Source organism: Streptopelia decaocto (assembly GCF_964273445.1).
Source record: "Streptopelia decaocto genome assembly, chromosome: 1".
In the NCBI taxonomy this organism is placed as follows: domain Eukaryota; kingdom Metazoa; phylum Chordata; class Aves; order Columbiformes; family Columbidae; genus Streptopelia; species Streptopelia decaocto.
Window position 1 is genome coordinate 45,400,271 of NC_138663.1, and position 26,437 is coordinate 45,426,707.

The 26,437-nt window shown below is 44.6% G+C and overlaps 1 protein-coding gene across 2 annotated transcripts in view; it reads right to left on the bottom strand.

Moving 5' to 3' along the window:
• Positions 1 to 2,000: 2,000 nt before the first annotated feature.
• ELK3 (ETS transcription factor ELK3) overlaps positions 2,001 to 26,437 on the bottom strand; it is a 40,737-nt gene continuing 16,300 nt past the window's right edge. The window contains exons 2-5 of one of the 2 annotated variants that reach the window (XM_082069810.1): positions 25,252 to 25,460; positions 13,629 to 14,423; positions 7,329 to 7,451; positions 2,001 to 3,614 (exon numbers count right to left, since the gene is read on the bottom strand). In XM_082069810.1, the coding sequence (XP_081925936.1) occupies positions 3,516 to 3,614; positions 7,329 to 7,451; positions 13,629 to 14,423; positions 25,252 to 25,458 (1,224 nt within the window). In that variant the 5' untranslated portion in view covers positions 25,459 to 25,460 and the 3' untranslated portion in view covers positions 2,001 to 3,515. The remainder of the gene's footprint in view (positions 3,615 to 7,328; positions 7,452 to 13,628; positions 14,424 to 25,251; positions 25,461 to 26,437) is intronic. The other variant, XM_082069811.1, reaches the window with a different exon arrangement.

Below are 26,437 nucleotides of genomic sequence, written 5' to 3' on the forward strand. Positions count from 1 at the left end.
GAGAGACACGTGTTTGTTTATCCTATGGGATATAGAAACGGTCTCAAGGTCAGAAGGGAACAGTGATGCCCTTACATAAAAGTCCACCTGTAGTTACTGTGCCTTTCCTAAATTGATTTGGTGGTCATGATGGCTTCTATAGATGCTTCCTGGACACACAAAACCACTCTGCCTCATAATGTAGAGACTTGCTCTGTTAAAATTAAATGCCATTTTCTGCTCTAAAGGACCATATTCCCTTTCAACAGTCACCCGTTGACAATTCACTGCTTTGTTGGTAGGTATTTCCAGATTGGCAAGTGCCTGCCTCATGAGGCCAGTTTTATTCAGACAAAACAAGCCGTTGACGTAATGGATGTGTCAGATCTTTCTTTCTCCGTAGTTTGCTATTGCCCATCACTGTTTTCCCCACCTTGAAAGTTTTCTTTAGAACTGAAGCCACTTACCTGTGCCAGGGCAGAAGATGTGTGCAATCTTTTGGCAAAGCTACCTGGTAACTGCGGCCCTGCTGGTGGGTACTTGCTTCTCTGGAAAAAGAATAATAAAACAATGTAAAGGTAAGCCAAAAATAGCTTAATCATGCACATAGCCTATATCATACCGAAAACTTCATGTATTGCTGAAGCATGAGTAAAATGTAAATCTATCAAAAAAACCCCAAACCCTGAAGTATGATCAAGTTGCAATCACTCCAGAGAATACTCAAGGAAGAATAACTCCAGTTTTGTTCCCCCGGGTTGGTGTCTTGGAGCTCTCCATGCCACAGAAATATTGATGCTTTCACAGTATTTATTTTATAAACGTTTATTTGACCTTCCTCTACAGTTAAAAAGATACCTGCTAAGAAAATCCAATAGACAATTACCAATAGAATATTTTCTTCAGTGTAAAGCAAAATAATCTAGTGGTTTTGGTAAGCGTTAGACTTGAGGGGCCGGACTTTATTTGTATAAATACTTCATTTTGTCCCCAGTAGGAAGAATTTTTGTTGCACATCATTGACCAGTTTGGAAGGCAGATTCCATTTTGACAACCTATTTTTTTTTTTTGTTAATTGAAAAATCAACCAGCAAAACAAGATGTGAAGATGTGTTCTGTTGCTGTTTTTATTCTCCCAAAAATGAGGAGACAGCTCTGCTTTCCGGTTTCTAGGTGTCTTAAGTTTTATTGGATTCTCTTGGATCCTTGACAGTAATCTGTTGAAACAGTGTTTTTTGGGTTTTGTCCAAGAATTACTATTTTCTACTATCTCTAAACATTACTCAAGGAGTTAGGGGAGGTGTGGGGGTGTGTGTTGAGGTGGTGTTGAGCCTTTTGAGAAGAAAAAACATCTGCCTTATTAATAGCAAAACCTTGGAAGAAACAGTCATGAGAATTTTTATGAGTATCTACTTTTTAAACCCTTCACCTCTGTTGCTTTGTTCTCCGGTTAGCTATCCTGGTGTGTTCAAGGCAAAACCCCACTGAAGTATTTGTGCTTTTTTAAAAGTGAGAGGAGCATTGGCTCTGCAGTGTCAACTCTAACTTGGTTACTGAAAAATACTCTGTGTACCTGGGAGGAATCACTGAAAGAGAATATTTGACCTGTGAGCCCTTGTGATTTCATCTCCACTGGACTAGTCAACATGTTACCTGCTGCCCCTTCTTCACACCTATTCTGATTTTACTCAGTATAAAACTTCCCTTCGCTCTTCAGCTGTGCATGGGTTCATCTTCTGGTTTTGACTCCGCAGGGTGGTACCTCTTGGAGCTCTTAAAACGCTGAATCGAGCAAATGGCTTCCCGTGTGTTTCATTCTTTTTCTTTATGTCTTGCACCTAATTGCTCTGTTTATCAGCACTGGTACTTTGTACAGATACAGCAGGTTTTTATCCCGTTAATTGCTGCGAGTGAAACTTGAGGAGTCATTTTTGGTTGTGCAACCCAGGAGCCTGAGGAAAATTCCTGCTGTCTTTTGTCAGGCTACCTCTGCCCCAAAAATGGCTTTTCAACATCACAACTGCATTAATAAAATGTTTATTTAGCACCTTTCAGGTTGAAGGATCCAAAAGCACTTTACAATTAACTACACACATCATCACTGAAATGCATCCAAGCAGAAAATCAGCAGACGACTCACTGCATAACTTTCCAAAAGAACGGACTTGGAAGGCAAAGTAGAAGCTCTAATGACCTGTAGCAAACAGGATTCTGATTTTGGTTTGGTTTTTGAAGGTCTCATCTGAAAAACCTACGTGGCAAAGCTGCATTCAACCCGATTTAGCCACCTCAGAAAACTGAAGATTTGCATCAGCCCGGCCAAGATTAGAATCTGTGGTGCCAGGGAGTCTAGCCTAAGCCTAACCTGACATTTAGATGACTAAACCATCTACCTCAAGGTAGAGGACATACCCAGTAAGTTCAAGTTGCGAGTATATAGTAACACAGTGCTGGTTTTTAATCCAGAATTCAGATGTTTATACATAAACATCCTGCTTGTACAGTATGCCTCTTGACGAGCCCCAGGCATTAATTTACAGTCCCGTAACTTTTCCAGCTTTGGGGGGAGGAGAAAAGTGACTTTCTGAGCTTGAGCAGCCAGAACCATCTTTCCAGGGAAATAGTAGAAGGCACTTGGCACGGCTGAACAAAGCACCTGGAAATTCTCTATCAGGAATGATCCTCATTCCCTGGGAGGACAGAGATTACCTGCAGTCTTTCCAGCTGTAATGTTGACAGTTCATAAGAAGTATACGCCAATTAAATTCTGAGCAACATCTCATTTTCTACAGAAATACTCTCAAACGCTGGAAATGTCTCGAATATACACAGCCCAGTTCCTCCCTGTTGCAACTCTGCAGAAGAACTTGGGCATAAACGTGTAAATGTGGCTTTGTTACTCCTAAATGCATCTCCTGACTGTAACGTCGATTACGTTTTTCACTTCAGCAAAGAAAAATTATAAGGCTATTTTTATACAATTGGAAAGCACTTAATACAAAGTTACATGAATACACTGCATCGTATGGCCTACCCGTGGAGAAAATACTGAAATAACTACCATAGGGCTGTTCAATACTAGTTTTGTCTTTCAACCTTTTATCTTAATACTAGAAAATATATAAATCATTTACGTGACAATATGCAAAGGAAGGCACAGCCGGTTATAGTTTACACAAGCACAATGCATAATATGCAGAAAAAGGGATTAAAAAGAAGCTTCACATCCTTATTAGATACATTGTTGCGATCCATTAAGAAAAGTACTTCATCAACAACAGAAGTGTTCAACACTTGAGAGCTACGATATAAAAAAATTATAATTCATTTAATGCAAAACAGATTTATATATACTTTTATATATAAACACTGTTTAAAAAATGCTAACATAATAAAAGTAGATTATCCATGTAATGAAAAGTGCAAACCAAAGTAATAGAGGGTTTCACAATGTCCTTCTCATGACACAGGAAAAACGAGCCCATAGGAATGAAGTGTTAAATCCACCAGTAAGTCCCTGGTGCGAGGAGGCGTCATCAGGATTTCTGAGCGTTTGGAGAGAGCAGAACTGGCGAAGAGGCTCCGTCCAGACTGGGGAGCGGCACCGGGATGTGGCCATTTAGCAGAGTTGGAAACTGGAAGAGGCCAAAAGGTAAAAATTACTCTTCTCTCTCAAAGTATTGGGCCCAGAAGTGCATACATCTAGCATCAGCGACTGACTCGGGGTGGTCTCAGGGCTTATCATTTCTATACAGGAAGATATATACCAAATGTAAAATCGAGGATGAAATCTGAATAATTTGTACACGTGTGGGGATGTGTAAATCTGTTACTGGCTGGTTTTTATATAAGAGCTCACATAACGATACAGCTGTTGTCAACCTGGGAAACTGAATGCTACAGAGCAATCTTTGCCATCCATTCTGCTTTCCCAAAATGTTTTTCAGTCTATAAAATACTAAAATCCATGTTTTTCGCCCGCCCTTCATAAAAGCGGGAAAGAGCTTTGCAAAAGGGAAAGCTGAGAGAGATTTTAGGGCAGAAAAAAACACAATTGTGAATATAAACATGGAAAAAATTATTCTCAAGTAATTACAGTTTTTGCCGGTATTCACTAAGAAACCACAGACTAGGTAGGCTGGATCATTCGGTATGTGAAGCAGAATATGCCGTAATACAGTATTAACCTTCTACTTCTGAAATACTGCGCAAAAAATACTGATTCAATACCTAACCCGTATATTCCTAGTTCATGACAGCGTCCTGACTGTAACTTGCTTGCAGTGACCTGTAGTGACTAGTTCTTAACATCTGACCTGAGCAAAAGCAAAGCAAGTAGGTGGAACGAACGTGCTGCGGCATGAGGCAGGAGTTGTCCCTGCCATAGATACCGATCTGGCCTCCAGGCCGGTACCACGAGCTGCGCCGCGCTTCTCCTGGCTCTGAATAACAGAGCTCCTGACTTGAAGCGTCTGGTGCACTTTTACCACCGATCGGATCAGTCCTTCAGCAGCCAACGGTGGCATAATCAACCTCTGCACGTGTGTGTAATCTGCTCATAACAGGATTACTCTTCCGCAAAGACGTTAGATAGTGATATTGATCTTCCAATGTTGAGAATCAGGCTGAGCAGGGCAGCAGGGGGCTGGAACTGCGCTCCTGGGGGCTGCTGGACCGGCTGATACCTCTATTTTAACCAAACCTCAGGAAATGTTTCTGTCGCTTCTGCCAAGATTCATTAAAACACAGAACTCGATAACAAGCTCTTGATTTTCTAGTCTAGGTTTCCAAAGTGAGACATGTAAATTACAAAGTGGTTCATGTGATTTCTAAAGCTGACAAAGGGTTGTTAGGTCTCTGTTGAAGCCGGTGGCACACTGGCACTACGGCCTGAGATGCAAACAATGCTGGTGTCGCAATTTCATCCTTCTCTTGGTCTCCACCCCAACCCAGCTCTCTTGTTCTTCCTGTTGTCTCTGTAGCCCCTGGGGCCAGGATGATGCTCTGTATTCATACACCTCCATACAGTGAGGATCTGAGACTGGCCTATGCCTTCTCAGTGCTGCCATCTATACAGTGGTAGCAAAGAAAATAAAACACTTCATTTAGTTAGCTAAGCGCTAACTGAATTAAGTATTCAAGCTGACTTGGTAGTCCTTCCGTTTGGCTGTATTTTCTTGACCAATTCTGTGCAAGTCTCTTGCTGTTCCAGTTATGTGGTAATTTCAAACTAATGACAAAATATCAAAATAAGTTTAATTACACAGCAGCGTGTCATCAAAGGGAAGACTTGCCAGGTAGGTCAATATCAATTGTGTGGAAGGAGCCTGCAGATTTCAGTGATGCTCTATATGGGCTGTAGGGGTGTACAGGCCTAGCTGTATGGGAGTTGCTTTCACATTATAAACATCAAAGCAGAGCTTTTACCGGTTAAAAAGCATCTACGTGCTCTGTGAGGCAGCAGGCACGTAGTTGTGTCCAGCACAGCCAGAACAGGCTCCTCAGGGTTCCTTAAAGGAGGGACTGCACCCTCCCATAGGCTTGTTCTGGGTCGTATGGGACCACAGACACGGGTGACTCCCACCCTGCTCCTTGTGCTACACAAAGATGAGTACTAAAGAACCATAGTTAGTGCCAAGCATAGCATGGTTGTGAAAAGCAGCACACACCTGAAATAAAAATAAATTCAGGAACGCAGTCTCTCCTCCACGCACGCCAGCAGGAAAGGGCACAGAGGCAGGTGGGCAGCGGCAGAGCTGTCCCGGCCGCTCGCTGCTGGCAGGACTTTGACTCCTTCGACAAGGACCGAATGGTCTTTCAACTCCCAGTGCGAATGAGCAGGTGGAAGCAAAAGCGACTTGTGAAGCAGCCCCAGCTCTCCCCTCCCCTCCCTGCCCAGCTGTAGGGAGCCTGGCCTGGAGCTCTGCCCCAAGGCCCCTGCGGGATGACCAGCAGTTGTCAGTGGGGTTGGCTCAGCTTCGGCTGCACTTGCCCTTTCCTATTTACTGTCCAAATCAAGTGCCATGCTCTAAAGACTTGTCAATATGGCCTTTGCCTGAATCCAACATGGTTTATAAGGCCCTTTGGGTCTCTCAGAAGGGAGACAGTCAAGGCTGGTCTTCAGTCTCAGTTCCCACAGGGGTTGGCCTGTGTCCATCCATACAAGCTCGATTCAGGCCGTGGCACAGACGCGTCCCTCTTAAACGAAATGTCTGGCTGTTTTTAACCACCTGTGCAAAACTAAGGTCCAATGGGGATAAATGAATTTATCTGAAACATGAATAAGGAGCCCCAGGGATCCAGGCTGAGCTGTCCCACTGGAGGTAGGACTTACTACCCCAGAGGGGACCCCACCTGAGCAGAGCCCTGGAGCTGGGCAGTCAGTCGCGCTGAAGGTTCAGAGACTAATGCAGCAGACCCATATAGCAGCAGCCCCCTCCTCTGTTAGTTCCGGCCCTCCACAGGAGTCAGGGAATTCATTCCAGGGGTGTCCCTGCATTCTTCAGCTGCTCAGATGGCCATCAGCTTCTTGTGCTTCTTGCCAATTAGCTGATCAGCATAATTTCTTCTGTGACTTACTGAATCAGCTGTTCTTCAGCAGCTACAGCTGGAGCTGCTGTTATAATACCATCTCCTTCTTAAGTCTCCAGTAAATGCTGCAGCTGAGTGCCATGGCCATTGCAGTTTACTGAATAACTTTTGTACTTACCACATCTCTATAAAACTTGCAGATTTTTACTCTCCCAGTACCCATGAGAGAAGGGACAGTGCTGCCTTTCTCCTGTTAAACATGGAGAGGTCATGCTCAGAGCTGTGCAGTCACTTGGTAGAGGACACAGGGATAATTTGCAGGCAAACTGAAAATGGAGCCTTCAGGTTCAGAGCACCCCGGTTGTAAATACAACTATGCCCTGTCTTTCTGAGTAAGAAGTAGCTCATTAAGACAGAAGGATAAACGTACACTGACCTTACGGTGTGAGACCCAAACCTGTCTTGGTTTTCCCAGAATCCACCACTCTCCTGGCTGGTCCCTGACTGGTCTGCACTCTCCTCTTGAAGCTCTGAGAGCTCAGTCACCTGCTTTTATTGGGGTCCAGCATTTATTTCTGTTTCCTTCACACAGCATGTATGTGCTTGCGGCAGTAGATGCTGCCCTGTGGGTTCCGACTGTGCTGCCAAGGGTTTAAAGAGGGTGCGAATAAGTAGACCTCTCTTTAAAAGTGCCTGGTAACTCCTGTATTTTCTTAAACTATTTGAAAAGCTCCAGATCGATGTGAGGAGATGCTCCCCTGATGTCTCCTCCACATGTGCACTTTCAGAAATGAGACCTGTGCATTGGCAAGACCTACCTGGAACAGAGTGTTTGGTCCCTGCAGCCTGGCAGGACTCAGAGGAGCAACAGGACTGAGGCTGCTCCAGAAATGAATGCTAGACAGCAGCGGGCTTGGAGTCAGCAATAATCCATTTGGGGTCTGCAAGACAAAAAAAAACCCATCTCATGATGCATACATGGCTCAGGGGTTACAGCTCCAGACAATGGTCATAACCCCCAAAGTCTTGCACTTCACCTACTGGCTCCTTCTCCCAGTGAATGCAGACAGACATACAGCAACTGCCTACCCTACCCTGCCCTGCATCCGGTCTCCGCAGTGCTTGGTACTGGATATCTGCACGTTTAATACTCCTTCATGTGCAAACTGATTCAGTTGTTACTGTGATTTGCTTTAGAGGAAACACAGTTATAGTTTATTTGAAGCACACATGCGACTGTATAAAACACCATGCGTGCCCCAACACCTGTAAACACAGCCTCGGCTCCTTCAGAATAATTTTTTACCTTTTGAAGGGCAGCAATTGCTCAAACCGACTGCAGCTTTTGAAGCATTAATGCAATTGCGTGTGGAGCCCAAAGAGACACTGGCTGCCCTTTGAAGTTTACTCCTCTGATGGCGCCTGTTCGAAATGGAAGAAGTTTCAAGAACCTGGCGGTGCGCAGGCTGATGCAGCCAGAGGCAGGTGTATGGACTGGCTGCCCAGAGGGATGCTGGAGAGCACAGCTAATTGTTAGAAAAGAACCAAAAAGGCACTAACTAAGAATTCAAGGCTTTTCCCAGCTCAGAGGTGGCTCCTGCCAGTTCCATGGCGCACAGGGATTGCTCTCGGCGCTTCTAAAGCAGGGTTGGAGGGGAGATGAAGTTAAAGCACATTCAAATCTCCATTCAAAGGAATAATCACATGAATTATTCTGTATCCAGAGTGACTTTTAGCTTTCAAAAAAAAAACGCAGCAGGAAAGTGATGTGACAGTTTTGAACAAAGTGTTCGGCATAATGAGTTAATCTCAGCAGTAATCTTGATGCCAATTATCAAAATCAGTCCTATTTAGCAGAGCGCTTAATGGAATTTGAGTGCACACTTAGCGAGTAAGTATATATTTCACTGAGTAGGACAAGTGTCTCGGTGCTCTGCTGAACTGGAGCATCAGTTTGTGCAGAGTTTAAAACATGTGAAGACAAGACAGAAGATGAGGAGTATCTCCCCCTACTAATGAGCACGTCATGCATTCTGGTACCCGCTAGCTTCCCACCAGGACAGAAATATAAACTCCGACATTTGGCAACTGCAAACAGGCGTTCTCACTTCACAGCTTCTTCCACCACGGGCTGTCACATCCAGCTGCCAGGACTCCGCATGAGCAGGCTCAGAAAGGCGGGTACCACAGCTCACACATTTTCGAACACGATGGACATATTATTTGCAAAGCGGTGCCTGAGGGCTCAGCTGTGATGTTTGAGGCTCTGTGCAAATGCGCAAGAATACAGACCTGCTCTGACCTGCTTGCACTGCAGTTCACAGCAGAGTCAAACAATTAGTTTAACACTGGCAGAAGAGATGGGAGAGACAAGGAGCAGCAAACAATAAGGTCCTCCCAGTGATTCTGTCCCAAGGTGTCTGAAAGGCTCTTTAATACGAAGAGCTTTAATAGGTCGAGAGAGGTTCTCCTCCCCCTTTACTTTGCCCTGGTAAGACCGCATCTGGAATATTGTGTCCAGTTCTGGGCCCCTCAGTTCCAGAAGGACAGGGAAGCGCTGGAGAGAGTCCAGCACAGAGCAACGAAGATGATTAAGGGAGTGGAGCATCTCCCTTATCAAGAAAGGCTGAGGGAGCTGGGGCTCTTTAGCTTGGAAAAGAGGAGGCTGAGGGGTGACCTCATTAATGTTTACAGATATATAAAGGGTGAGTGTCAAGAGGATGGAGCCAGGCTCTTCTCGGTGACAACCAATGATAGGACAAGGGGCAATGGGTACGAACTGGAACACAGGAGGTTCCACTTAAATATGAGAAGAAAATTCTTCTCAGTGAGGGTGACAGAGCACTGGAACAGGCTGCCCAGGGAGGTTGTGGAGTGTCCTACTCTGGAGACATTCAAAACCCACCTGGACACTTTCCTGTGTAACCTCATCTAGGTGTTCCTGCTCCGGCAGGGGGATTGGACTAGATGATCTTTTGAGGTCCCTTCCAATCCCTAACATTCTGTGATTCTGTGAGCTTGGCTGCTCTTGAAGGGGACAATCTCTCTTACAAATCTCAAAAGAAGAGGGGCTCATGGAGAAATGCAAGGGGGAAGGACACTGCCATCTCCTTTGTGCTGGAAAAGGTGGATCAGAATCACCAGACCCTGTGGAAGAAACCACAGTTATGTCCCAAGGAGTGACAAACATGTGGTATTGCTGGGAAAGCAAAAGGTGTTCATGCAGTAAAACAGCAGGTAAGGTGGTCACAGAAGTACCAGTGAGGTCAGGGATGACAACAAAAGGGGTTAAAGAGTGGGTGGAGGCCTGGCAAGGAGAAAACTTCTGTCTTGATCTCATCAAGTGACAGCTCTTCTCAAGATATCTGAGAAAAAATGCTTGACAAGCAGGCCCTTGTGAACGGCTCCTTCACAAACAGCCTCTTTGCGGGACCACGGGGCAGGAAAAGCGCAGCACCCGTGAGAACACCTTCCCTGTGCCGCTTCACAAGCTGGTGCTCCACAGGCAGGCAGCTACTGATGGGGATTTACAAGGCTGACAAAGAACACACCGAATTAGGTCAGGATAAATACTCAGAGATCTACTTACAGAAGAGCCTACTAGCCTTAAAACCAAAGATGTTAATCAGCAACCCAACAACATTTAGCTAAGGACACACTGTTGTGCCAACTGTACTAAGAGCTCCAATGAGCTCTGCCTCAGTCCTTTATTTTTTCCTCTAAGAAGCTGCCGATATCCAGAACTGAAAATCCAGTTCTTGAGAGGGTCTTTTGAAAATAGTGAATAAAACTTGGAGGTGTTTATTCCTACCTAGACAGAGTCAGAGCAAGTCTTCAGAGAGAGAGGAGGTTTGAAACTGAGCTGTCCTCCATTCATCTCTGGAAGCATGTTAACATGCCTAACAACAGTGCTCAGCAAAAGTTCATGTCCTCTGATGATCAGAGCACTGATGTCTGCAAGTTCTGCCAGAGCCAAGAGCCAGCCAAAGCAAGCCTCTGAATCTGTTAATATTTAATGCAAAAAGAGCACGGGGCCTCCCAGGCTTGTTCTCAGTATCTCCATGAGCCAAGCATCAAAACCACCAGAGGACACGTAAGTGTAAACACCACCACAGCACAGGCTATCCTTAAATTACACACGGAAATTGATGTGTCACTTCATTTTCTGCCCTCATGCAGCTGTACATCTGTATTAGATGTAGAACTCAGTGGGAAGTTCCTACTTAAAAAACGTCATTATAATCTAAGCATAGGAACCATTTGGTTAGAAACAACTCATTGCACGGAAAGGATTATGTTCAGCATTGATGCTCGCGGCTCCTGACTCCTCCAACAAAGAATATGTGTAAGTACAATCTTTGCCACTTCTGGCTGTCAGATAACAGACAAGTGCTGTCACACGTACAGTACTTCCCAGGTCATTAGACACGTGCTGGAGCCTGTACGGTGTATGGGGATACAACACAGACCACGCACGTGCTGGCTGCAGGCACACGGCTGCGTCCGTGAGGAAACAGCGCGTTGTAGATGTTACAAACACTGAAGTACAGGCCTGAAGAAAAAGAGTCAAAATTATGTATCCACACTGGCCGAGGGAGAGCCAAGAAAAATAATGAGTGTAAGTAATCTGTAAAAGAAGCAAGTACTGAATAAAATCTAGATATCACAGAATCATGGAATCACAGAATGTTAGGGTTTGGGAGGCACCTCAAGAGATCATCTAGTCCAACCCCACTGCCGGAGCAGGAACACCTAGATGAGGTTGCACAGGAAGGCGTCCAGGTGGGTTTTGAATGTCTCCAGAGAAGGAGACTCCACAACCTCCCTGGGCAGCCTGTTCCAGTGCTCTGTCACCCTCACTGAGAAGAAGTTTCTCCTCAAATTTAAGTGGAACCTCCTGTGTTCCAGTTTGTACCCACTGCCCCTTGTCCCATCATTGGTTGTCACCAAGAAGAGCCTGGCTCCATCCTCTTGACACTCACCCTTTACATATTTATAAGCATTAATAAGGTCACCCCTCAGTCTCCTCTTTTCCAAATTAAAGAGCCCCAGCTCCCTCAGCCTTTCTTGATAAGGGAGATGCTCCACTCCCTTAATCATCTTTGCTGCCCTGCGCTGGACTCTCTCCAGCAGTTCCCTGTCCTGTTATCTGTCTTTGAAGCCAAGCAAATGGAAAGCCGACATTTTTCTACCCAAGTAAGATCCTGTATGAGCTGACGTCTTCAAACCCGTTTTTCTGTTCTGAAATTGGTTGTGTGTATCATGTGCCCTTTCACAGGGCTCCACCCAGGGCTATTCTTTGTGACTGGCAGGTCCAGTGGAAAGCCATCTGAAACACCCTCTCAGGCAGCAGGACCTTCTACATCACTCCTGGTGTGTGACACCCTGTGCTGCACCGGCCCCATCGCAGCAGGTGTCTGAGATCTGATAAACCAGAGATCATCCGAGATACGATGCATGCTCTTCCTAGGGTAATGGGATGAACTGCAGATTTCCAGCCTAAGTTAGGGCTGCAGTTATTTTGCATTGTGGTATTACAGTTCTCTGAACACATTTGTCATCTGGTTTTTATTTCATATTCAATAGGTCAAGTATTTAGGATGCAGGGTGCTTCTTATACATGCTAGAAATAGAAGGCTAAAAGAGAGGAAAAAGCTGTGTTGCTGTATAGTCAAAAGTTTAAATATGCAGACAGAGAAACTACCCTACACAGGTGCCATCTGCCTCTTCTGTGTTAGGATAACCTGTAAAAAAAGATTTGTAATGCCATTAAGTTGCGTAACAGCCATCACAGCCTTAGCCAGCCAGCCTGCTAAAGGGGAGACACAATCACCTAATTCCCTTCTACATCTTTCAGGGGCAATAAGTACACCAGTTTATAGATGAATGAGAAAATGAAATATTCAAAGAAATAAATACAATATGAGAAATCTCTGTTCATACTGAGTTTTGGGGCAGTAGCAGATTAAAGCGAGCTTGTAATAACCCATGCTGTCATCATATCTGGTTGGCATCTGATACGATTTATTTGTCAGATTTCCTCCCTAGGAGCAAAATACTTGCTGCGGTTATACCACAGTTAGAGGTTATAAGAGCCTGTCAATGCACCTCAATTTTGGTTCGCCACACTTCTGTTCTTCCTGCCAAACAGAACTTCATTTAAAGGCTTTACGATGTCAAAAACGACAGATAGCGGCCCACAAAATCCAACACCGTCACCTCTGCCAGGTGAGTGGGGCAAGGGGATTCTGCATACAGTGTGAGCCCTAGACAGCCCGAAGTAAATGAGAGCTTGTTACACACACCTTTGTGTTTATTTATTTACTATTTGGTTTGTTTCATGGAGGGTGGGGGGCACGTTAGGGGGTGTTCCCCCACTGGGGTAATTCTAGTCTAGTTTTGCAGTGGTAGCATAAGACAAAACTCACTGATGACAGACCGAGTCATTAGCTACCTGATTCTCCTCTTCTCTGAACTGCTAGATTTTTTTTTGTAAACTTGCTTGAAAATGAGAACTCGCCATTGACATTGCCACAGATATGTGATTAAAAAGAACAAAATAACCTACTGGTTATTCAGTAGGTCTGTGCTGAAAGGAAGCTCTTCAAACACTCTGTGAATCTATAAAACTTTGGAAATCAAAACTGGCTTAAGAGCCTTGTCTTAGAAACCACTTAATTTGCCTTGTATTCAAATACTAATGAAAAGGTCACACTGTTTGAATGGATACAACACCTAGGACAGAAATCTAACCAAGCATCACACAATGCACATGCTCAAGTCATGACCTACGAAAACCCCCGTGTTTTTCTTGTTGGTTTTTTTTCCCTGCTTGTTCTGTAGACCTGGAGGCTGCTTTGAACTGATAAGCGATTCACTCACGTTAAGTAACGGCTGCCCATCTCGTTACCCTTCCAGGCAGTCTGTGAACTGTGATGGCTTTTCCCACACCCATGTAGGAACCCCAGGAGGAACCTACTTTCCACCCTTTGTTCAGACCTCTGCTGTGATTCCCTCTTCCCCCAATAATTTTTTTTCCCCATCGGATGATGACAGACCCATAGGGCTGACACAGAGGGAATACCTGGCAAAAACAAGAGCAAACGGGCAGGTCTTACCTGTGCAGTGAAGAAAGCTGGAGTCAGGGATCCCGAAGGAAGCGCGGGGCTGTTGAGGGCGATGGAACCGATGTCAGTGCTGGAGAGAACCATGGGGGGGGCGGAGATTTCCAAGCCTTTGGGTTTTTTAGCCTTTGGGGGAAGAGATGGACATTTTGCCTTGGAGCCTGAGGAGAGGTTCAGAGGCTCAAGGGAATCTGAGTCGTGGCAATTGGACTCAAGGAAGAGGCTCCTGTGTTCTGCAGGAAGGGGTGAGGTGGGAGACAGAGACGGTGACCTGGAGGAAGATGATGATGGAGATGAAATGCTGGCACTGTTGGGTAGCATTAAGGAAGATATTTTAGCTGATACTGATGAGCTGAGAAAAGCAGAGGCAGCTGCTGTTTCGGAAGTGGAAGGCAATGACACCATGGGCCTCATCACTTGTTTGTCTGTTTTGTTTGTCACGAATCTTATAACAGTCCGAACTTCTTCGACTGGTGTGTTCCCTTCTGACTTCTCCTCCAGTTTTTCTGTTTTGATTGGCTTGTAAGGATCTGGCTGGTTCTGCAGAGAGTTGATAGTGAAGGAGGAGTACAGGCCAGAGTGGATATATTCATTACGGCTTGTGCTTTTGAGTGCTGACAAGCTGTGCTTGTGCTGATCCCTGCTCTCAGAAGGCATCTTACAGTCGCTGTCCTGCAGCAAAAGGTTCTCTCTGCTGATTTCCACAGCATGCGGATCCATTTTTAAAATCTCAGGAAAGCAGACAAATTTGTACACAAATTTTTGTCCGATCACTTTCTTGATGATGTTCTGCAAATACAAAAGCAGATGCTAGAAAGATCAGCATTTTAGAGCCACTGAGTACAGCAAACATAAGGGGATGCATGAGGGTGGGGGTGGGCACAGCTCCTTCCGTGAGCTGAGCAGGTCATTTTGGTGGGGCTCCTAACACTGCTCATCCTTGGCTTATTCCCATGTCTCTGCTCAGCCAGGAAAATCACCCTCTGCTCCTCATGGTGCCTTACAAAATCACCATTACTAGGTGATAAAGACCTACCGGTGGGCAGTTTTCCTCCTGTTTCCTCTGAAGCAGCTTGGGAATACTTTCTTTCCAGTAAAAAAACTATTCTGCCACCTTGCACACTCAAGCCGTGGCATCATTTGTGTTTCATGACGACCGCAAACTCCTTCCTTTATGCCTCCCAAAACTGACACCAACTACCCTGAGTATGAAATACTCTCAGAATGTCTGCAAGGGACAAAACCTCCCCAGCCTCCCTGCTCCAGTCATGTACCCTGCCCTCCTCGCCACATGCAGGATTGACCTGGGCTGGGAGTGACTCTCAACAGTCCTGGACTGTGTCTGTGACAGACACAAGTGCTTGCATGGCTTGGAACAGCATTTGTGTCCTCCTGTATCCCCTGTGCTATCTCCAGGTTGGCATTACGCTCAGGATGCTCACTGGTGCAGGCAGAGGTTTTCATCGGTCTAAGCAGGCTACTGAAATTAATTACTGGAAAAAAAATCTCAAACCTCTCAAAGGTTTGTAGAACCCAGGAAAATGACTGGAACATTTATCACCCTAAGCCAAGTTCTGTGGACAACAAGAAGCGATATTTCCTGAGACTTCCATAGCGATCTCTCTCTTCTTGAAGCCTCTGGTGGGGAGTTTGTCTTTAAAGTCACCTCTGAAAAACCCTTTCCAAGAAGCTTCCCTTTAGTGCCACATGTCTGCTGCACCTCCAGCTGATACTCTGCAAACAGACATCTGCTTTTCTGTACATATGGGGATGTAAATATTTACAGTATTCCTAAAAATCTAATTTGCTTTTCATTTCACCACAGATTCTGAGACCAGTAGAGGAAACATTTGTTAAACTGACTGAAAATGAAAAAAAAAAAAAAAAAGAGAGAGAGAAAGAAAAAGGAATACAATCATCATCTTTATTTATATATAGACAGTACCTAGTGCTGGGTGCTTGCAGTGCCCACACTACACCTTTTTTGTCACAAAAGCAAGGCTCATCTTGGGAAAGAAGAGTCTGCACTTGGGTATCAGAACCTGTTCTGTCTTTCAGCTGAGCTTCTGCACCCTGTAACTCATCTATCTGAACATCCTGGCGTTTCATTCAGGCACCTTCTTGCATACAAAATCAAACCTACAAAGAGCCCTGGGACATAGCTTTGCTCCACACGTCAGGAGCTGTGGCACAAATGGAGAAAGTTGTTTCCCAAGTTGATAACGAGGATCTGTAGCAAAGAGAATTAAATTCAGCAAGCTCAGAGTAAAGGCGCAAAACTGCCCTTTTCTATGCCCAACCGTACACACATCTCCCCACCTAGCGGATCCTGCAATGCCTATTTTTGCCCTCCAAAAGTTCAGGACATACACTTAGCCCACAGAATCTCAGTCTGCATGAGCTTTAATTCCCACGGCTTTGGACTAGGCCTTGATTTTGGGGGGATGTCTTAATCAGGTGAAACATTGGATGGACACATTTTTTCTGCACTCTCAATATTACGTTCTTGAAAAAGTCAAAACCTCCAAATGACTTACATACAAAAAGAAACATCCCAACTGGATTTTGTTTTCTTTTTTTTTTTTTTTTTTAATACATATTTTTAAATTTAAAATAATACTTCCCCTCTGCTCCTGGCAGCTTTGGGTTATTGCTACATCAGGCCCTGGTGACTGAGATCCTACTTGGAAAATGTGAATCCCAGCAGAAAAAGATTAAATGTATTTCAGGGTGGGACTTTTACACTGATACAGGCCTGAAACAGGGGAACACTGCTATAAAAAATAACCAAACCGGCTCGTGAGTTTATACTTCCTCTGTTATTATTAAATATAGTTATATTTTAAGAAGGTCTCAGTGTGGCTCCTGTGACTCTCCAAGCCTGCAGCAAAGGCCCGCTTAACGATGGCTGGAGATGAAAAGGATCCATGTGCAGATCCCTCAAGAACTTCGCAGGCTTCTCTGAAATGTGGAGCCTGAGGAAATCTCTGTCAGCATGTAAGAGAAAATAAGGATGCAAATTAATTAAGTGCCTCCGAAATGCCACTGGCTTTTCTAAATTTCTTTTTGACAAATAACTGAGGTGAAGGTAAAAAGCAGCTTATTTTACCATCACCTCAGTGATCTGTCAGAATCATTCTGAGCTGTGGATGACGGTTCAAACCACAGAAGACAGTGACAGGCATTACAACAAGCGGGGGGTCTTCCACCCTCAGTTTGAATAGCAAAGGAGGCTGCCTTATATTAAGGATTGCATTTGCAGGGAGATTAGACCACTCGCTTGGTAGCAGGACTGTAAGTATACAGAATCATAGAATCATTTTGTTTGGAAAAGACCTGTAAGTTTAACAAGTACAACCATAACCCTAGCACTGCCCAATCCACCACTAACCATGTCCCTAAGAACCTCATCTACATGTCTTTTTAACACCTCCAGGGATGGTGACTCAACCACTTCCCTGGGCAGCCTGTTCCAGTGCCTGACAACCCTTTCTGTGAATAAATGTTTCTTCAAATCCAATCCAAACCTCCCCTGGCACAACTTGAGGCCATTTCCTCTTCTCCTATCACTTGTTACTTGGGAGAAGAGACCAACACCCTCCATGCTACAACCTCCTTTCAGGTAGTTGTAGACAGTGATAAGGTCTCCCCTCAGCCTCCTTTTCTCCAGGCTGAACAGCCCCAGTTCCCTCAGCTGCTTCTCATCAGACTTGTGCTCCAGACCCTTCACCAGCTTCGTTGCCCTTCTCTGAACTCTCTCCAGCAACTCAATGTCTTCCCTGTAGTGAGGGGCCCAAAACTGAACACAGAATTCAGGGTGCAGCCTCACCAGTGCCAAGTACTGGGGACAATCACTGCCCTAGTCCTGTTGGCCACACTGTTTCTGACATATATATATATATATATATATATATATATATATGTGTATGTGCACATTTGGCCCTTTTTTATTGTTGTTCTTTTTATTTTCTAGGTAAATTCCCTTGTGAGCAGCCTTGCCATAAGCGCTAGTGGCTGCGGGCCAGGGCTGTGGGGAACTCCGAGGCTGCTGGGGACGGCAACTGCTGGGCCAGTGCAGCTGCTGGGGAGGAGAACTGGGCAAGCGGGCCGGGAGCGGGGGCTCCAGTCCAATGGCTTAAAAAAAAACCTCTTATCAAGAGACAGCACTCTGACATTTAGAAAGAAAGCAGGGAGCTGGGAATGCCCCTCTTCTCTTGGCTTCTTGACTGTTCCGCACTTGAACACTTTACACTTCCCTTCCTGTGTCCCCAGTGTGTCACACAGTGACTACAGCAAATGTGACCGCCCCCATTGCAAAGTGCTTTGCAAGCTGCCGATCAGAACTGGGTACAGCACTGCCTGACGTTTGCTCTAGCATGCCTGCTGTGTGAGGAAGCTCAGGTTTTATTCTCACCCCATCGCTTCAGGCACTCACTGTATGAGCAACTCCAAAACCAGCCTTACCCCAGTGCCCTGAATCACCAGCTGGAGGGATGGGTCTCTCCCCCTGTCCTTCTCCACAGACCAGCCAGCTGAGCCAGATGCCAAAGGCTCAGTGGCCTGGTTCCCCCTGCAGTTTAAACCAGGCTATAATGTGGTGTTTGGGTTCTTTTGTGTCTGTGTGTCAATTATGCATTTGCACTAGTACTTTTGGAAGGCCTCCAAAAATAGACAGGAGGAGCTGTTTGCCTTTCTCAACAGCACATGATGTCTGGGATTCTTTCCATTTTTCTCCTTTCCTCACAGAAGTTTTCTGGTGAAACTCAGACTTCTTCTGTCATGTGTTTTATTTTCATCAGCTCTGACTCTTACTCCCTGGTTTGAGCCATATAGCACTAAGGTGTAACTATACTACCTACCAGTGTGCCACAAGGATTTTAGTGGCGTGGCTCAAACCTGCCAGCTAGCAAGTTTGCTGGAGACTAAGGAGTCTCAGGAGACTAAGCTGGGAAACAGGACCCAGTTCCCAGTTGAACTTCAGACTAACAAGGGGCGTCAGGGGCAGAAACACCAGATTGGGACTTTTTTCCTGCCCCCAGGAAGTGATTTATAATCAGGGTGCCCGAGATCTCAAAATTTATGGCAGAACAGGATGAACCTGTCTGTATATACTAACCACCCCTGCTTGGAAAAGAAGGACCAGAGCTGTAGCTGCTGGACTTAACTCCCATTTGGATGTGCTGCAAGTTTCCTGACTCCAAGAGTACTAAGGGACCACCTGTAGGGACACTTAGGCTATGAATTCCCCACAGGACTCTGGGCTGCACCCGGCTATTGGAAACCCTACCCACAGAGAGGGCTGCTCACACCCCCATGTCTGAAGTACATAAGCTGGCAGGAGGTACCTGTGGCTGCATAGTTTGCACCAAAAAACAGAGCATGTGTCCATTTCAGCATGTGCAGGCAGGCAGGTTCTCTTAACATCATACTTTATGCATTTATGCTTATTATACTGTGTGCACAGAAGCTAGATTTTGTGAAATTTTTGATGGAGACACAGGTGGGAAGAGCAAGGCTCTCCTTTAGCTGGATTTCAGCCTTTCCTCACCTGCCTCCATCTGGAAGGCAAAGGCCGTTCCTCTGGCCAGCACCTTTGGCCAGGTTCTCTGCTCTCTCTGCTGCAGCTCACTGGGCGTCCCTTTCCTCTTACATCAAACATGAACAGTTTGTCACGCCTTTCAGGGGGTTCTTGGGTTTTCTTCTCTACCCATCACCTTCTTACTGAGTATCAAATTCTTTACTCCCATCTTTCCATAAGGACAGCACTGAACAACCACTTTTATGCCATTTCAGACAAGCACTTTCCTGACTTCCGCATGTCGCTCTTGAAATAAGCTGTTTTCAGTTCTCTATAAAGCTATTTTTTAATGCTCCTTTAAGTATTTCCTTATAACACCTCTTACCTCTACCACTACAAAACATATAGCTGGTACTCTAGCACCATCATACCGCTATTGTTTCATTGTAGTATTCTGTTTCCCCTGAGGTAACTCGAGAGAAGACTTTCCCAAAAGTAAAACCGTTTCTATTATCACTTCATAGCCTGAAGTTCTGTAAGCAGAACAAGCAAGGGACCCTCTTCCCAAAACAATTCTTGCACACTGCCACCCACACTTGGGCATTTAAAACAGGAACTTAACCAGACTGCCGGGTCTGACCTGTTTATGGGAAGGGAGGGAATGCCATGGGCATCCCTGAATCCTGAGAGCACCTGAGAAGCTTTGTCCCCTACACTGCAACAAGCACAAAGCAGCCCGTATTATTTATATACTGTACATCACCCTGCCAACCCATCTAAACAAGCAGGCAGCCATTAACTGAAACTAAAATGATTTATTCTGTCTTTAGAAGACAGATTGAATAGCACTCACTGAGTAAAGCCTGGGGCCACATACTGTTCAGAGAGGATGCAAAAAAATATTGAATAGTTCATCACAACAGTATGTGACTGTGTAATTAAAGATGTGACATAACTCATGCAAACATTAAGGTTACCCAGGGAACTGCGATTCTTGCATTTCCGAACTTCTGAGGGCTTGACTTCCACAACTGCTACATCCTATTAGTGTTGGTATCCACATGTAAATTCCTGGATTCGCCCTCCTTCCCTCAAAACAAAAAACCCTCATGGGGAAAACTCACTAGCTTCCCTCTTGTGGTGTCATCTTGAAATATTCATGGAGACCTTTAGCAGTCCTGAAACCGCTAGAGACTTCCAAAAGGTATCATCTGTCATTACAGCTATCAGAAAAACAAAGTAGCTGGGCAACTTCAACAAAAAGAAAGGTACAAATCTTACTTATAAAGGTACTTTAGTTCTAAACATCAAGCTAAAGTGTTCTGCCTGGGAAAAGATGCGAAGCATTTCCTTGCTTGAAATCAGTACAAGAGATTTCTGAGCAGCAGAAGTGTGTGACATGATGGACATGCTGCTCAAGCTGTAGGTAGAGAGACTGCAGGATGCCTTTCCTCAGCGCTATCTGTCATCCGTTCTGCTGCTCTGTTGAGGGAATAGGGGAAATGCATTAAATAAAAAGAGGGGAGTGGAATTCAGGTAAGGAACAAATGAGGATATGGGAAGTCTTCAGATTATCTACAAACCTTTAGCAAACAGAATCATGATAGCAAATTACAATCAAGACATGCTACATTCTACATTTCCTGGGGTGCTTTATATTTGAATTTAATGTAAATCTAGCCATCAGCCTCAAGAGCACATCATGCTTCCTTTCAAAGCCAGGCTAAGGAACTTGTCCTAATTGTGTTATTTTTCCCCAGTACTGGAATTAATTTACTTTTAAGTTCAGATGAATCACATGATGAATTTTAACAAGCCAGTGTTCCCCCCAAGCAAAATAGCAGAGCTCATAAACCTCCATTTATCCAGTGATCAGGTTTTATTTCTCCACAGTGAATAATTTCAAAGGCAAACCATGAAGCAGTAGCTCAGCTGGTGTCAGCTGTACCCAGTAGCAGCAGAGGGCAGCTGAAGAAAGGAAGCACCATCCCACGTGCCACCATCATTTCTAAAAACTCTCTGCGCTTTACCTCAAACTCACATGCTGCCAGGTCATTTGGGTTATAGGTTGAGAAGCCCCTGTCAATAGTTCCACAATGCAAATGAAGTCTTCTCCAGAGTTCTGCCTTTTGCCTTTCCTGCTGCCACTTTCCAGCCTGCAGCACAATGTTTATCCCATTTGCTCAGTGTGCATCCCATGTGCCTCAGTACATCCAGCTGCCAACCCATCAATCACTGCCAACTGCAAGGGAGGGGACAAGGATCTCAGAAGGCTCCTTAAGGCTACCTCAGGGTCTAAACTGCTGTTTATCCCACAAATTGGTGAATGGTCCAGGGGAGAGGAGTGCAGAAGTCTGAGAGGCTCTCACCTCACCAGCCCTCCCTTTTTGTTTTGCAGAAGGGAAAGACTGCCTGACCTACCTACCTTCCTTCCTTCCTTCCTTCCTTCCTTCCTTTCCTTCCTTCCTTCCTTCCTTCCTTCCTTCCTTCCTTCCTTCCTTCCTTCCTTCCTTCCTTCCTTCCTTCCTTCCTTCCTTCCTTCCTTTCTCCCTTCCTCCCTTCCTCCCTTCCTCCCTTCCTCCCTTCCTCCCTTCCTCCCTTCCCTCCTTCCCTCCTTCCCTCCTTCCCTCCTTCCCTCCTTCCCTCCTTCCTTCCCTCCTTCCTTTTCTGTGCTATGCAGCATAGACTGAAAGCAGAGGAAGCATCTAGGACTGAACCCACTGCTGAGCACTCCCTACCAGCTTACTGGGATTCATTACCTGCTATTGTGCCAATGTTTCTTATACTTCAAAACCTGCAGCAAGTTCCCCTCTCTTTCCCCTCTCCTAATAATCTGCCTTTCTCCACTCCTTGGGCACCAACAGGACATAACACACCAAACCCACAGAGAGACTGAGAAGCTCCCACTGTTTTCCACTAAAGGAGTTACTCCCTCAATTTAAATAGCAATAGGCAACATTTTGGTTTGGGGTTCAAACCCTGATCACAATACACTGGGAAGAAAGAGTTTCTCCTTCTTTCGATCTAAGGAGCCACAACCTCCGTTGGGCTGCAGAACTTCCAGAAAAATGGCCAAATTCCTTGTGCCACACCTAGATAAAATTTGCAGACAGATCAGAGCACAGTCTGGGAAGACTGCTGTAAGAAGAGCAAGGAATCGCCTCAGCCAGAGCCCTGGTGAAGGAACGGTACAGCCACTCCTGGAGCAGATGCTGTGTGAGCAGAGACAAAACAGATGACAAAGGTGTGTGTGCTGGGGGTGGCAAATGAAAACAGTACAAGGGTACAAAAAAAAAAAAAAGGTTAAGGGATAAAAGAAGAAAGGGAGCCTCACGTAAAAAGCCATTAAGTTGCATTGACTTGAAGAGATCAGAGAAATCTCAAAGCAAAAGTGCTACCAATATCTCATCCCTTGTTTTTAAGCGGCGTCTGTTCAGGCACTAACAGAGCGTTTGGGCTCTGCCTGGATACGCTGTTCATTCACCAGCAGGCACTCTGTCTCCATTGATCCCAGTCACGTTTATAATCAGAGGGGCTGGAGTCACACAATAAAGCGAGCTTCCCCATGCTGAGCAGAAGCCTTTTGAGTCCTTAGTGAAGAGGAATTAATCACACCAACTGCTTGGAACAGCCGCTGCACTGTCCTCTCTGAATCCTTTTGTGCCTTCTCAGTCATTTGAAACATGTTAAGTGGAAAAATTTGACTTCTAGTGGACGAAATACTAAAAACCTTTCATTGCAGAACTTACAGCTCTAAATCGGAAACTAAAAAAATTCTTACAGGAGGAGCCCTTCCAAATGCCAATGTGGGTAATGAAAATTCTGATCAACAAATCGCGCACAGTTAATTTGTGATCGTGTTTTTTTGATTGCTGCGTTAAACTGGCTGCGTAGCATCCAGCTCGACTGTGCCCTTCAAGAATAAGTGCACTACAAGTAATACATGACAAGAGTACTCCAAGCTCGGTTCAGCAAAAATATCTAGTTTCCTGTCCCTTATGCAGGCAGCAATCATGCCATAACTGTGCTGAACGCTGGTGTTACTCACTGTATAATCTCATCTCACTGCCTCTTCTGAAAATCAAGATGAGACCAGGCTGCTAAGCGTGGCTATTTTCTTGTTTAATATACAAAATCTATAACAGTCCTTCTTTCTAATATTTAATCTTAAAGAATATAGGAAATAGCAAAACCTATTAATTTAGACTTATTATAAAATACAGCCATTTATGGGGAACTAATCCTGAAAAGATTTAACATTAATTAGTGAAAACAACATAGTGTTCATCAAAAAAAAAGGCTGGAGAAACGATTTGGAAACTCCTTGAATTTACTGGAGTCTAAAATTGAGAAAGGTGAATATGCAAGATATTTTAGCACCTCCATATGTGTTCTACTATTTTTTCTTCTAGTATCTTGACACATCGGAGAGATTCCCTTCAAATATCTTTCTGTTATAGCAACCCAACACATATCCTGGTTACTCTCTGTTCTCATTTTTGCATTCTCTGTTGTACTGTTGCCACCTTGCTTCCTGCTGAAGAATAAGACCAAGGACTAAATGTCAAAGTAAAGGATGGTTTCACAAGAGTGACAATGATCTTATGAACTCTCACTACATTGCAGAAATTTTCTTTTCAGAGGTGCGAGCTAGCAGTAACCTCTACTGACCGCTTCTAGATTGTAGGCATGCTCATGATGTCTGAAAATCAGAAGCAAATCGAGGGATCAAAATAATTCCAGATTACTATGTCCCGTATGTTGCTATTTCGAATTTCAGTTTTAAAGGAAGAGGTTGAAAGCCGAGCTCCCAACAGCTCTGCACTAAGTGTATGCCTACACTATCTGCTTGTAACCAGTGTCTGAGAGCACCCATATAACCACAGCTCGCCAGTTATAAAGTAGCTGCCTAAACCACGCTGACTCCTTGGCTCTTATTAGTTCTATCAAACCCCAAAAGATGTATCCATGAAGGAGAGGCAAAATTCAGTAAGTCTTGCAAGGACAGAAAAGCTGGATGAAGAAAACCCTACCAAAGCGCATGTTCTACTCTTTTGACTTGAGATACCCAGAATGTAAGTTCCCAAGTGGGAGTAAATTTAACTTTCTACAGCAAATACAGTCTTCACCCGAGATGAGCTCAGCATGAGACTGCTACCTTGACAAACAGACTCACATGTATCCCTGCTCTGATACCCACCATCCAACCAGCCACTTTTCCCTTGTGTTTGCTACTCTTATTCTGCATTTTCATCCAGTAACACACCACATCAGTGCTTTCTCATATATATTGCTGCTAATTTAAATGACAGCAACATATAATTTAGACTACGGTTCAAGCTAGCAGATTTTTTCCTAAAATGACATAGTGGAAAATTTCCAAACTCCTAGAAACACTGAGTATTAACAAAGGAATAGTTACAGTGAGATGCTGCTGAGGTAATACTGCGCTGTCCTAACTACAGAAGTGTTTCAGTGTTCTATTTCCAGCTAATAGATTAGGACACAATGTAACTGTAGAAAAGATTTACCAGAGAGCTAAGGCAAGACCAGCTAAAAACACCGGCCAACAGGATCTATGCTCCAAAAGATGTGTTCTATGAAAACTGTGAAAACTCAGTCCCACTCTCTATGCTGTTGGGTTGTTTGTTTCTCTTTTCCTTGTTCTGACATAGGTGATACCTGCTGGTAAAGCTGCCACTCTGCCTGCTGCATCGCAGTATCCCTGCTTTCTACCACTTCCCTGCATTCCAGAAGACCCTATGCGGGCTGTAATAATCAAACAGTTCTCCGTTATCAACAGTTATTTTATTGTTGTCAAAAGCTACAGAAAATATAGGGTAGCCAAATGCATGAACACATGAAAGCAGCGGTAAGTGTAAACCTGGGTCAAAACCTCTCCTCCTCAGGAAATGGGATGTGCAGGGTTTTCCTGTGCATCTTTTAGCTGCCCTCTTACCTTCACCGCGATTGCCTTCAATACTGTTGTCTGTCGTAAAAACTAGTTAGAGGAACTTTTGAATAGCTTCCACAGAGAGGTGAAATATTAAATGGTAGTGTTTCTATTTTCTTAGTCTGCATGAGAATAACAAAATTTACCTTGTCATAATAGTATCTGAGCGCTCGGCTCAGCTTGTCATAATTCATATTAGTTTTGTTTTTTCTGAGTCCCCACAGCTTAGCCACTTCTTCTGCCTTGAGTAGCTTGAATTCGCCATCATTAGACGTCCAGCAAATCAGGTGCTCATGTTTCTGGTCTAGCAGCAACTGCAAAAGGAACTGCCACAGTGTGATTGCACTCTCCATACCTACAAGGGACAAAGGAGAGCAAGAGTGTGAAAAACATTTGGGAGCAGGTGTTCCACCCAATGCTCATTTCAGTAATAAGCTCTGTGTTGGAGTCATCCTACGTAACCGAGCAAAGGAAGCTCCTATATCATTTACAACCAAACATCCATAAGACCTACAGGTCTTGCACTCCTGTCTCATTATTCTTCCCACTGCAATTTTCTGAAGGGACACATAAAATACAGTAAGCATTCAGAAAAGCGTTGCCGACATAGTTGATATGGTACAGGGTCATCTCTAGCTGGTGACAATTCAATGTACCCAATCACCATTCAAAGGAATATATCGGGGAGAGAGGGAAAGGACTTGATATAACTATCCACTGAAATGAGCCGAAAGACTGCTGTTTACTGCCATGAGAAGTATACTGAACTTGTTTGGATATGTCACTGTGAAGAAGAGGAGGAAAAGACAAGACCAGGACAGTCACCTTTGGTTAGAGGAGCAGAAACCAAACTCTTTCCTGTCCCACCACACACACCTGCCATCCCAGTGTCATATGGCCTTTGGCTGTTTTGTTTCTCCCAGGGCCTGAAATGACTCTTGCTGCTTCCGGTTGCCAAGCCAAATAGCTCAAAAGATATTATCTATTTTGCAGAAATGCTGAAAGTTCAGTACACTTAAGCACAGTAAAGTAAGTGATGTTTACCCTGACCCCTTCTCTAACAGGGATCTTTCATTATTAAGCACACAACTAAGAATTAGGAATATTTTAACAGTGCCTGACCCCGCTTCTAAGGTTGTTTGAATATTTTTTCTCTGCTAAAGGTTATTTGAATATTTCTTTCTCTGCTAACTGCCTGTGCTACTGAGCCCTCCCTACAGTAAACCTTTTTTTCAGGCACTGCAGTAAAAGGATACACTGAATAATTACTATATTCCAACTCAGCACAGGCATATACACAATTTAAAACTTGGGAGCATTACCGCTGAAGAC